Source organism: Thamnophis sirtalis, unplaced genomic scaffold, assembly GCF_051295495.1.
Source record: "Thamnophis sirtalis isolate CommonGarterSnake01/CBP01778 unplaced genomic scaffold, rThaSir2_p1.2 scaffold_9, whole genome shotgun sequence".
NCBI classification, from domain to species: Eukaryota; Metazoa; Chordata; class Lepidosauria; order Squamata; family Natricidae; genus Thamnophis; species Thamnophis sirtalis.
Window position 1 is genome coordinate 32,772,185 of NW_028261389.1, and position 13,777 is coordinate 32,785,961.

A 13,777-nucleotide genomic window follows, 5' to 3' on the forward strand; every position below is an offset into this window, starting at 1 on the left:
TTACAACTTCAATGAGAATCAGAATGGCACAAGATATTAATACCTTTATCTTGCTACAAACTGTGATAAAGTAAATGTCTATGGTATAAGGTATGAAACTCTCAACTAATGGGACACTAAAATTGTTGCCTAGAATCCTGGGCATATAATTTTACATTTGTTTAAAAAAAATGTTTTTTTGTTTTGTTTTGTAAAACATCAGAAAAAACATATAAATTTATATTATATTGTTTTTAACTGATCAAGAAAAACAATTTGGAATTATAGTGGATAACTCACTGAAGATTGACATAGTGTGCAACAGCTGTGAAAATGCTGTTTTCCATGGAGAATTCAATTGAGAAAGGGGACCAAATGAAAATAAATGTCAATATTTATTTAAAAAATAAATGGCTCTCTTGAGCCATTTCTGACTCCTATTTGCTTAACAGTAACAACTTCAAAATGATTCGCTCCCATCACAAATTAAACTATTGACATGAAGAAAGACTGGGGTAATTCAGATTAGATATTTAGGTGGAAAGTTTGCTCCATTCGTTTCTTGCCCTTGATAAGTATCTAAAGTTGGATTCTAATTCTCATCTTTCTCTTTTTTTAATCATAATCTAATTTAAACAGGGAAAAACCCCCATGATTGAAGTATGTCCTGCTAGAGTTATCCAACTATTTAAAAATTATTTTTATATCATTTAAAATTTGCACAAGGTAAAATATCAAAAAGTAATTGTTCATTAAAAAAATAACAGCCCCAATCCTAACCACATATATCTAATACGAATCTATAATTGTATCTTAATTAGCATTTTTCCTTAAGTGTCCACATTCCCTGCATGTTTACTAAACTCAGAACTCACTACTGGATCAAAAATGTAAAGAAGATTTTACAGTAACATTTTAAAGATGGCTCTCAGAAGGCAATATTTAAACTCAGCAAAAGAGAGCTAAAACCCTGCAAGATCGAAAAGCCCTCTGAAATTATGTGTTTCAGCTTTCTCCTCCAAATTATCTGTTAAACAGATAGAGACAAGTTGAACCAACCTGTTATCAAGCAGTATGCGCTTGTAGATATCAATAGCTTCTTGATAATGAGATCGCATATAGTGTATAGATGCTAAACTAAGCTGGTCTTCTGTTATATCCTGCAAATTCTGATGGAAGTTCATCAGTTTCTTCTCATCACCAAACTAAGAAGGAAATATGACTTAAAGACAGAGACAAATGCATGCCTTACATATATTCTAATACTTTGTCTGCTGAAAATAATTATAACCACCTTTCATTAGAAACCTATCATTTTTCCAGACTTCAGGCAGTCATCTATTTCTTAATTATCTTAATTCTTGTCACCATGAAACTTTCAGGCTTTCGACTTCTGTGCTCATTTAGTACTTCAGCTCTTCATTTCAGCATTCTACTAGATAACTTCTTTCTCAAACAAGTTTTTCAGAATTTGAATAGTAAGGTGAAGGTGTAAAGGTTGCTGTATTTTTATGAAGTGGCAATGCAGCTTAGAATAGTATTAGGAGTATGTATATATGTAAGCTGAGCAAAAGTGAATAAATTAATTGTAACAGAATCTCCATGGTACAGAAAGATATAGTGAATGGTGTTAATGTCAACTACATTTAGTTAAGTTTCTTTCTTTCCCCTTTCTTCTTATCTGTAACATCTTTTGCTTCCTTTTTTCAAGTACCTTGCATTATATTGCTTGCTTTGAAAATAAATCACATGATGGGTATTTATAATATTTTAAATAACATTTGGTCACATGATGGGAACTGGATTTCAAAATACTTCCAACTACTTCCAAATCTGATCCAATGTTTTGAAATACATACCTTGTGTGCTAGATGGAACAACATACGATTCTGAAGTCTACTCTTAGGACCTGAAAACAAAATTAATACCTAGGTTCTCAAACTTATTAATTCATATGCCTCATTTTCACAGTGTAAACAATGCCCCCACTCACTTCCAGTAAGTGCTCCTGAATTTATTGCCAGTAAAAATAAATAAAAAGCAACCATAATCATGAGACTCACCTTTCAAAGCAGACTGTTCAGCTTGTGTATACATTCCCAAGAAGAAGTAAGTGCATGCTAGATTCACCCACACATCAGGATTGCAGGCAGATCCCTTGGTTAAATTCTCATACTCCTTAAATAAATAATAATTTTTGATACAGCCTTGCTTAATCATCACAGACAAATTTATGCTTTATTTCTTCTTACAACCCAGCCAGAGCACATAAGAACTGTAAATAAGTAAAAAAATATAAACAGAAATGACTACCATGTCCAATGCAGATATATTTCAGTTATCATCAAAACTTTGAAAAAGCTGCATCCTTTTAATTGCAGCTACTTTTAGGGCTTTCCCAAATCATTTCTACAAGTGTGTGCATGTAGAGCAGTTTTGCTCTATTAGAAGTACCAAGAGAAAAGTTTTATGTGCATGCATACGTACAAGAAACCTAGAAAAACCCAAAAATAGTTGTATGGTATTACCTGGAAGATACTGCTATTACTTCTGCAGTTTAAGAAGAAAAAAAATCACTCTAATCTGCTTTGCAAAACATCTGTTTAAGTATGCCTTTAAGTCTGTTTAAGATGCCGTGACTCAGTGGCTAAGATGCTGTGCTTGTTGACCAGAAACTTTGGCAGCTCGGTGGTTTGAAACCCTAGTGTTGCATAACAGAGTGAGCTCCCGTTACTTGTCCCAGCTTCTGCTAACCTAGCAGTTCGAAAGCATGTAAAAATGCAAGTAGAAAAATAGGGACCACCTTTGGTGGGAAGGTAACAACATTCTGTGCACCTTCAGTGTTTAGTCATGGCCACATGACCATGGAAACATCTTCGGACAACTCTGGCTTTTCGGCTTTGAAACAGAAATGAGCACCGTCCTCTAGAGTTGGGAACAACCAGCACATTGTGCGAGGGGAACCTTTACCTTTTAACTTTGTACTATTATAGTTTTCGTCTTCTTGTGCCATATGTCATTGGACGTTAGCAATTCTATTTTTATCAACAGCCACACAAAAAAGTGCTGTTGAGTTTTGTCCCTTAGATTTTGAAGCCATGATGGTCTTCTTCTGCCTGGACCTCATTTGCCTTCAATCTTTCCTTGGAAGATTAAATGAACTATGCCATATTTTTCTGGGTATCGCATCACATGTCCAAAATATTCTAACTTTTGCTTTTTTATGGTTTTGATTATTTCCCTTGGTTTTTCCAGGAGACTTATCATCTCATTTCTGATTTTTGTCAATCCAATTTATAGTCAACAATTTTCTTCTACAATATCTAAACATATATTCAACTAGATGCAAGCCTTTGAAATACTGATATTTTATCTTACTTATTCTGGTCCATGAGATACATTATAGTCTTACATTTTATTCTTCACAGATAATAAATTTGAGGAACAATGTTACTAGTGACACAGTCATAGTGACACAATGATGTGTAAATTAATTCCATTTTCTCTTACAATGATTTTCTTTGAATATTTTTCTCATATAAACATAGAATTTTGAAAAACAGCAGACCATAAATTAATACATTGTATTTCATAAATAAGTCAAAATAATAAACTATATATAATTTATTCAGTAGGCTTCTGGGCACAAAATATTATAACCAATATTTTTGCTTTTATATTACTTTGAGGAACATTTACAGGTAGTCCTCGACTTACAGAGATTTACTTAATAACTATTCGAACTTACAACGGCACTGAAAATAGTGACTTATGACCATTTTTCACACTTATGATCATTGCAGCATCTCCATGGTCATGTGATTTACATTTGGATGCTTGACAACTGACTCACATTTATGATGGTTTCAGTGTCCCAGGATCATATGATCACCTTTTGCAACCTTCTGACAAGCAAAGCCAATGAGGAAATCAGATTCACTTAACAACCATGTTACTAATTTAACAAATGCACTGATTCACGTAACAAATGTGGCAAGGAAAGTTGTAAAAGGGGGGGGTGAATAAATTTCTCACTTAGCAACATAAATTTTGGACTCAATTGTGGCTGTAAGTTGAGGAGTACCTATCCTCATTCTTACAAATTTAAGAGAACATCCTCCTTTTCAGGACAAAGTAGCACTACCTCACCTCTAGTGCTCTCTTGTAGTCACCCAGATGGAAAGCACAATATCCAATCCAGAGATCTGCATCTTCCTCCTGTTCTCCAACCTGATTCTTAAACTTAGGAAGAAGGCAGAATAGAAATTAAAGTGATATCCAACTGTGACCAAGTTCATATAATTTTTAATTATTTTAAAATGACAAGTTTATAGATTGCAATTGTACAGTATAAACAAATCTAACCTTTTCAGCAATGATGGGGCTTTAATTTAGACACTCTCAAAAATCTGTATATATGATGTTCATGCACAAAAGAAGGGCTCACATTTAAATTAAGTAATTAGATGTTTACAAATATTTAGATAGCCAGTTTTTATGGCTGTCAGGCAGAAATGTATTAAGGTGATCATGAATATGATGTGCCATTAAGTGATTATTGACTTAGCAACACCACAATTTTTCTAAGATGATATTAAGGTCATAGTTAGCAAGTTTACTTTATTGTCATTGCACCTCGTACAATGAAATTAAATGCCATCTTCAGTGTACATTATAACTATAAAAATAAAACAAACTCACTTCCTTCACATTCTATACAATTGAATTTGAAACCTGATATAGCATTAATATTGCAATATACAGTAGAATTCATTATAGTTACTGCCCTGGGATAGGACCTTGGATAGAAGCTATTTGTCCTTATTTTTATTATCCTGTACCATCTGCCAGATGGTAAAAGTTCAAAAAAAAAGGGTGCCCAGGATGGATCTTTAAGAATGTTTTGAACTTCTTAAGGCAACGGGAGCTATAAAGCTCTTCCAAAGTGGGGAGAGGGCAACCAGTGATCCTCTGGGCAATAACGTTAACCCTCTGGAGTGCTGTCCTATTTGCCACTGTGCAATTGGCAAACCATACACAGGTGCAGTAAGTTAAAATACTTTCTATGATGCAGCGGTTGAAGGTCACCAGCAGTTTTTCATTCAGTTGTTATTTCCTGAGAAGTCTCAGGTAGTATAATCTCTGCTGGGCCCTTTTGACCAGTGCTGCAATGTGAGTGCCCAAGGTCAGGTCCTCTTTTATGATAACACCCAGAAACTTAAAACTGGCCACTTGCTACACCCGGTCTCTATTGATAAGCAAGGGCTGGATGCCTGATCCATTCCTTCTATAGTCCATTATAATAAGCTCCTTGTCTTATTGCCGTTAAGGACCAAGTTTTTGTCTCCACACCACAAAAACAAATGGTCCACCAAATCTCGATAGGCAGACTCGGAGATCAGTCCCACCACTGTTGTATCATCTACAAATTTAGCAATAGTATTATGAGCGTGAGTGGGAATGCAGTCATGCATATAAAGAGTATAGAGTAAGGGACTCAACACACAACCCTGTGATGTACTAGGATTAAGAATAAGGGCTGAAGAGATATGATTACCTAATCTGACTCTCTGAGAGCGGCCAGACAGGAAATCCATAATCCAAAGGCAGATTGAATAAGAAAATCCAAGATCCATAAGGGCCTCCATACGATCAAGCTATTTTTCACTGTCAGTTAGGCAGTACTCATTAGCTCATTAAGCCACAATATGAGTGAAGTCCAAAGTGTGGTTACAATACATTCATTCCAGCTTTGCTTTTCTCATTGCAAATGTAGGTTTTTAAAAAGGCAACAACATTGTAATTTGATTATCCTTACATATCTGCATGTAACTACCATAATGAAGCGTTGACACAAACAGTTTATGATGCAAACTTGACTCTTTTGTATTTGCATCATAATGTGTTAATCATAGAACATTAATCATACAACTGAAGAAAACAAGCTAGGAATTTATAAACTAATATATTAAATAAATTTAATCCAAATTTGTTCAGATGCAATAATTATATTTTCACATTCAGAAACAACACTAAACCATTCATATATGAACAAACACAGCGCTCATTCATGTTGCAGTTTAATAATATTGCTTCTGTTGCATTGCTCTCAACAAGGAATAAACTTGTAGAACAACTACTGCATTAGCGTATGGCTATGTTCACACATGATAAACTAGGAATTTTGGCTTATTACAAAGTGAACAAGCAGTTTATCCTACCTTCTCCAGCAAATTAAGATGGTTGCTCTAAAATCTTAATTCCTAAACTGATAAAGTCATTATAAACTATCTTGTTTATAATCTTGTGATTTAGATATGGATACAGTAGTTTCCTTATTACTGGTAATACATCATCAGTCTACACACTAGCTTGAAGGCTATATTTAATCTATAGCAAGGAAGATAAATTGTAATCTGTGGATTATCTGGGGCCACTGAATAATGTGGATAGATGTCTATAGAGATTCTCAGTCATTCTGGTCATGGTTGTCCCAAAGGTGCTTTTTCAAGAGGCAATTGGACTCTTTGGTTTTTCTTTTAAAGACGTTTTCGTCGAAGTTTCTTGGATGAGAAGTGAAATGTCTTTTTAAAAAAATCAGAAAGTCCAGTTCTCTTTTGAAAAAGCACCTTTGGGTTAGACACTAAATTTACTTCTATTTTGCAGAGGTGATATTTGCCACCCTGGAAAATCAGAGAAGCAAAAAGCACGGATGTTCTCAGTCTGAAATGACTGAAGTAGCAAGAAGGTGGCTGGACAGCTCCCCCCCCCCCCCCAAAAAAAAAAGCACTGCTCTGTTCGGAAAGAAGTATAAACAAATATGATAGCAAATATGCAGAAGCGGCGGCAGCAACTCCACTTGCAGAACTCTCGTCCCGCCATATTCCCCAAATGTATCTCTAGTAGTACCTCTAAAAGGGCAATGGCCCCAGTGAAATCTCGTTGAGTTAATAAATCTTCCAGCTGCGGCAGCCGTTTGCCTTTCTTTCTGCGCTTATCCGCTGATGGGGGGCCGCCTCCAACAGCGGGTTTCAGCCGTGAGAGCATCTGCAAAAGCGACAGAAATAAGAACAAGGTAAAGGGGATAGGGCTCCGCTAGTCTTTTTCGCCTTCTTTAGAAAAGCCCCTTAATCTAGCCTTATCCGATTCTTCTTGTCCCTCACCATCTTGCCCACAGGCCCGCTCCACAAAAACCAACGGCCGTCTGTTGCTGTTCTGCCTCACCAAGGTCTCCGTTACCATGGCAACCGCGCGAAGGGGGGGTAGTTAGGGTAAGGCAATCTGGCCTGGGAGACAGCCACAAAAGACCGGGCGGCAACTGCGAGTCATACTTACAGTTCCGGCGGCTCTCCGACAAAATAGTTTTGGGAAGAATCTCAGAAATCCAAGCGCATAAGTGACGTGAAGAGGCGTGTACCCTTTCGTAGTTTAGGAGGGCGAAGAAAGGAGAGTCCCAATTCGACGGGAAATCTCCGTTTTCACGAAATGCTGACTAGCTGTATCTTGTTCAATGACACATTTTTGCAAGAAAAACCATTGCGGTAGGCATCTCTGCAGAGTTGTTTATGGAGTTGCTGCTACAACTGACTCCGATGTGTCGGAAAATGAGTCAGATATCATCACCCAACAAAGATCTACTTACTACAATATGTTATGATCGCATATTTATTTGGAGACAGCTAGGTAGACTTGTATACAGTTATATGCTTCACATTTATATATTTATATTACAACAAAATAATACTCCCAAACAAGACACAATAAAGCATCTAAGGAGGGCATGAAGGCAAATGACATAAAGCCTGTGATTTAACATATCTCCAAATGAGTAGAACTTAAAAAAAAATCACTATGTTGATATCATAAGGAGATTTTTTATCTTAAATAAACACGGCACCTGGCTTGTGCAATTTCTTCATCATTGTTATTACTTTCAGATACTTACCGTCCAAAGGTTTATTTAATTGCACCACTACTGCACACATAGAACAACATTTAGAGAATGTATGAGCAGTTTATGGCAGTTTATGGCAGTTTAATGATATAAAATCATGGAAGTTAATGACAAAAATCATACTACAATTTTATACATGACCTTGGAAATAAATGTCATTTTTTCCAATTAAATGTATTCCCTACATCAGTCTGAATTAAATTCTATACTTTAATGAGTTACCATAGAGCGACAGTGATGATTTATACATGTGTGCTTATTTTAAAAAAATGATGCCTGATTTATGTACCATATTGAATTTGTCACTTCAACAAATGCAAAAAATGGGGGGGGGGCATGAAAAATATCTATTTATTTAAGATACTAGAAATATCAAGAGCAGTAATGTTTTTTCCTGTGTTTTCTGTTTTCACAATGATTGCTACCTAGAACTGAAGAAATCGATAGTATACAACTGTTTTAAATAAATCAATGTTTTGGTCCATGATTCTTTTCTCTCAGAGTTATTGCAGAGCAAAAAGATCTATAGATCTTCTTTATGGCTAAGTTAAAATGCTGTCTACCATCCCTTTGCCAGGGAAAAATTATACTGGTATTAAATTTGTTTCCACAAATCTGCCACAAGCAAGATTGCAAATGTGTTATTCTTATTAAATGTATATTGTACATTTAATGACAATGATGATGGATTCTCTCAGTTTTATTGTACTCTGCTACTAATTATCACCAACTGTGAAAAAAGAAAAGAAATCCACCATTTTTTCTCTTTAACATGGGCTGTGGAGGAGACAATTTTTGCCAGATGGCTAGACCATTAGATTTTACAGTGGATTTTCCATTTTCCATAAGACCATTATACTATGTTTATTGAAAAGGAACATAGGTATAGCACTTCAGCATACCAATGCACTAAATGAAATGGAGCCAGATGCAACTTTTGACTGAAATGAAGAAGAACATGGTAAAATAGATTGGTAATATTCAACATATATGTGGAATATATATTGAGGAATATATATTGCATTAGAAGATGGTATAATTTTAAAATCAAAAGAAGAAATATTAGTTACTTGCATTGTGCTGACAGTACTATATACTCTGATAGTTGTAATGCAAAAGATCTGCAAGTTCTAACTATGAAAGTAAAGAAGCATAATAAAAAAATATGGGACTAAGCTTAAATATAAAGAAGAGCAAATTAATGACAGGTATAATAATCATCCCTAAAAATTGACAATAAAGATACTGAATATCTCTTACTTTTTAGGATCAACTATAAAGAATAATAGAGCCAGTTTTTGTGTGTAGCAGTTAAGGGTAATAACTAGAGACCATGGCAAATCATATCTGAAAAACCTGGCCAAGAAAACTGCAGGGACCAGTCTAGGCAGGCACCTAGAGTAAAAAAACAGACTTGAAGGCACACACTCGCATTCATGTGCACATTCACACAGCATTGACAGACGAGCGATCAAGAATATGTTGCAGAGTAGCCCTTGGAAGAGTAACAATGAAGGCTGTGGAGAAGATATTCAGATACTGGAATGTGGTTACTATACTACACTAACAAAGATCAGAAATATGCAAACAATAGGCATTGGAGAATCTGGCTGTCTGATCCAGGCATTTGGGTCAGGTGGCTAGATTAAATTATTTCACTACTGATTATGAGTGTGCTAACTATTTATTCTTGGATTCCAGGGGTTATATTTGATGAGTTTTATAATCTTGTAAGCTGCCCAGAATCTCTTATGTAAGATAGACAGCTATATAAACCATAAAAATGAAAACAAATTATAAAAGCACAGGCTCTTTTCTGCCATAGTTCAGCAGTATTAAGAACAGTGTGGAGACTCATTGAGACAAAGTCTCAAGGATAATCAGTATAGAACTCATATGGGGTGGGAAGCAAACAGTCATTTTAGAGATTATCTGGTTGTTTTGGGGAAATAAATCTTCCTGGAGAGGAAATGGCTTGTGGACAATTTTAGGGGCAGAAATAATTTTCTGTCATAGAAGATTTATTTCTGGAAAACCATAAAACCACCACTAGAGTATACTGTGTTTCTTATGCTAGTTTTACCATGTTAAATGATTGATGCCTCAACAATCATCAAAAAACTTTGTAAAAAAAAAATCTGCACTGGTGTTTACTAAAAAGTCTATTTTGTACATTTCTAATATGTAACATTTTCTAATACAAAAAGCAAAGTATAAAAAGGCAACACAGAATTTCTACAGAGTAATAATTGTGATAGAATATCCATTCAAAGTGAGAGAAAAAGGGAAGTTCAAGCCACAACCACCACCTGCATGCACTTTTCTCATCCTCCACTGTTAATAAACGTTGGGAACAAAAACCTCTACCCATACAAAGAGCTAGAGAAGAAAGTTAAAGAATTAGGATCACAAGTGGTGTTTTCATCTATACTTCCAATGCAAGGCCAACATCCAATGAGGGAGCAAAGGATTTTAGAAATGAACCACAAGATGGCAAGGAAGTAACAAATAGCAGAGAGAAAGCAGAACTGCTTAACTCATTCTTTGCATCAGTTTTCATGCAAAAAGAAACTATAGCCCAGTCTACCAAAAACCTAACCGTAAAAGACATACTAGAAATAAAAATTAAAATAAGCAAGAAAATGGTTAGAGAACACATCTGATTTTTATGAATATAAATCACCAGGACCTGATAAATTAAACCCCAGAATGAGCTGGCAGATGTTATCTCAGAAACATTGTATCATATCTTTAAAAAATCCTGGACACTAAGGAATTACCTGTGGATTGGAAAAGGGCTGATATGGTTTCCATCTTTAAAAAAAAGGGGGGGGGGAACCAGACCCAGGAAACTACAGACCAATCAGCCTAATATCAATACTTGAGAAGATACTGGAAAAGATAATTAAAAAACAGATCTGTGAACATCTAGAAACAAATAAAGTTATAACTAAAAGCCAGCATGGGTTTGTTAAAAAAAAGATTATGCCAAACCAATCTTATTTCATTCTTTGACATAGTGACTAATTTAGTAGACCAGTGAAATGCTGTGGACATAATATACTTAGACTTCAGCAAGGTATTTGACAAAGTAGACCACAACCTAATTCTTGGTAAGCTAGAAAAATGTGGGATAGGCAGCATCACCAAAATGGATTTGTAACTGGCTGACAGACTGTACTCAAGTAGTCCTTAATGGTACTACACCTACATGGAGGGAAGTACCACAAGGTTCTGTTTTAGGCCCAATACTCTAAAATATCTTCATAAATGACTTCGATGAGGGAATAGAAGGGGAAATCATTAAACTTGCAGATGACACTAAACTGACAGAAATAGCCAACACCCCAGAAGACAAGTTCATATTCCAAAAAGATCTTAACAGACTTGAAACAATGCGGTCTATCCAACAGAATAAGTTTAATGTGGTGAAAATAAGATTTCATACATAAGCAGGAAAAACCAAAGTTACAAGTACAGATAAGACAAAACCTGCCTCAAAAACAGTAACTGTAAGAGGGATCTTGGAGGCATAGTGGACAATTGCTTAAATATGAGCCAACAGTGTGTGGCAGCAGCCAAAAAAGCTAATACACTCCTTGGTTGTATAAACAGAGGCATAGAATCAAAATCATGTGAAGTATTAGTACCACCTTAGTAAGGACATACCTGGAATACTGCATCCAGTTTTGGTTACCACATTCCAAAAAAGATGCTCAGACTTTGGAAAATGTGCAGAGAAGAGCAACTAAGATGATTAAAGGCCTGGAAACTAAAACATAGAAAGAATGGTTGCAGGATTTGCGTTTGGCTAGTCTAGAAAAAAAAAGGACTAGGGAGGACATGACAGCAGTATTCCAGTATTTGAGGGGCTGCCATAAAAAGAAGGGGGTCAACTTTTTCCCAAAGCACCAGAGGGCAGGACAAGAAACAATGGATGGAAACTAATCAAGGAGAGAAGTGATCTGTCAGAAGTTGTGGGTGCTTCATCACTGTAGGTTTTTAAGATAGTCAGTTGTCTGAAATGGTATAATGTCTTTTGCTTTAGCAGGCAATTGGACTAGAAGACCTCCAAGGTCCCTTTCGTTTTATTTAGATTTATTGATTGATCACTGACTTCCAGATTTCCTCACTGGAGGATCCAAACCATGTCATTACAAAAAAGATGTTGAGACTTTGGAAAATGTGCAGAGAAGAGCAACTAAGATTACTAAAGGCCTGGAAACTAAAATATATGAAGAATGGTTGCAGGATTTGGATTTGGCTAGTCTAGAGAAAAGAAGGACTAGGGGGGACATAACAACAGTATTCCAGTATTTGAGAGGCTGCCAGCTGAGAGACTACTGAGAGTAGCTGAAGGACTACTCTCTTCTAGCAAACAGAAAGTTCTCTATCCTACATCAAGTTCCCATACAGAAGTACTGGTTAGTTATAGTTCAGATAGTTCTAAACTGCACCCTTTAGAAACTTGCTGTTTGGTTGGGAAACCTGTGTGAAGTAGAGATAACTGTAGACAACACTGTTATAAATATTTTTTAAGAGCTAGGTCATGGAAAATCACTTTTATTTGCTATATTCTGAAACCTTGACTTGTTAAACTTCCAGTTTCTTTGTTCAGGAATAATCTCTGAAAGATAAGAAATATAATACTAGTCCTATGAGATGTCTCATAGTTTGTTTATATTTTAAAACAGAATTTAATGGTACAATCAATCTTCCGCATCAGCCATCTTGCTTTAACAGAGTGTTAAAGGATACCAAACCTAATTTTCTAATCTCTTTTGAAAATTGCCTATTACTCATCATAAAGTTATTAGAGACCTTCAGAAGAATGTTTGAAAAGTCTTCATCAGGTGAGTTTATTTTCAACTATGAACAAAAGAAAGATTACCGTAATTATAAGCTAAACAACTTTTAATTTTTTTAAAATTAACAACTTTCAGGCATTCCTGATACTTGTAGGTAACGTGACCAATCGTCGTCCTTTAGGGAGGACAGTCCTTCTTTTGTAAGTTCTGTCCTCCCTCGAAAAGTGTCCTCCTACATGTCCTCCTTTTCGATATTTGAAGACTAATCTGTTGCGCGTTATGTGACGTATTTGTATTTGACATGACGATTTCTCAAGGCTCGGTATAGTGCGGTATAAGACATGATTATGAGATGCATGTGCTCTGCACAGGAGACCTTAAGAGAGTGTACCGCGTGCAAGTGGCTTTGTTTACTTCTTACTAAAACACGACACGGCACATACACACGCAGTAGACTCATGGCACGTCAGCAATTGAATGACTCGCAGTAATTATTTCTTGCTCAGTGAATATTCAACTATACAGAGGTAAGTACAATTCACGTTTTATTAATTCATTATTTATTTAATAATTTCCAGATATGTATAATTTTATTTACAAGTTTATACGACCCTGTTGTCAACAGAAGTGTAAAATAATTTAAATTTAAATTTTAGTGAAGTTTATTAGCTTGTTATTAAAGTTTCAGTTGTAATAATTCATTTTATTTATTCATAATTTGCTTGCATCGTTCATGTAGCTTTATATTTTATTTTAAATTTTAAATTTCATTTAAGGGATGGAAAAATCAAAAAAGAGGAAATGCCATTTCAATGATCAATTGAAAAAGGAATTTCCATTCTTCATATCAAAGAAAGATACCATTGTTTTCTGCAATATTTGTGGAGGAGAATTTTGTATTGTAGTTGGGGGCAGAGCAGCTATAATGAAACACTTGTCCACCAACAAATATAAGCAATCATGAGATGCATCAGCTTCCAGTCATAAAGTAACAGGTTTTTGAAATCCAAAGTTGTTGCACTAACAGCTGATAATA

General features: G+C 35.4%; 1 protein-coding gene across 3 annotated transcripts in view; it reads right to left on the reverse strand.

Moving 5' to 3' along the window:
• Positions 1-7,759, reverse strand: part of IFT56 (intraflagellar transport 56) — a 28,254-nt gene extending 20,495 nt beyond the window's left edge. The window contains exons 1-6 of one of the 3 annotated variants that reach the window (XM_014060470.2): positions 7,315-7,759; positions 6,889-7,026; positions 4,129-4,221; positions 2,043-2,157; positions 1,839-1,888; positions 1,039-1,184 (exon numbers count right to left, since the gene is read on the reverse strand). In XM_014060470.2, the coding sequence (XP_013915945.1) occupies positions 1,039-1,184; positions 1,839-1,888; positions 2,043-2,157; positions 4,129-4,221; positions 6,889-7,026 (542 nt within the window). In that variant the 5' untranslated portion in view covers positions 7,315-7,759. Of the gene's footprint in view, positions 1-1,038; positions 1,185-1,838; positions 1,889-2,042; positions 2,255-4,128; positions 4,222-6,888; positions 7,027-7,142 lie in introns of those variants that run through there. The other 2 variants (XM_014060469.2, XM_014060471.2) reach the window with 2 other exon arrangements.
• Between the last annotated feature and the right edge of the window lie 6,018 nt (positions 7,760-13,777).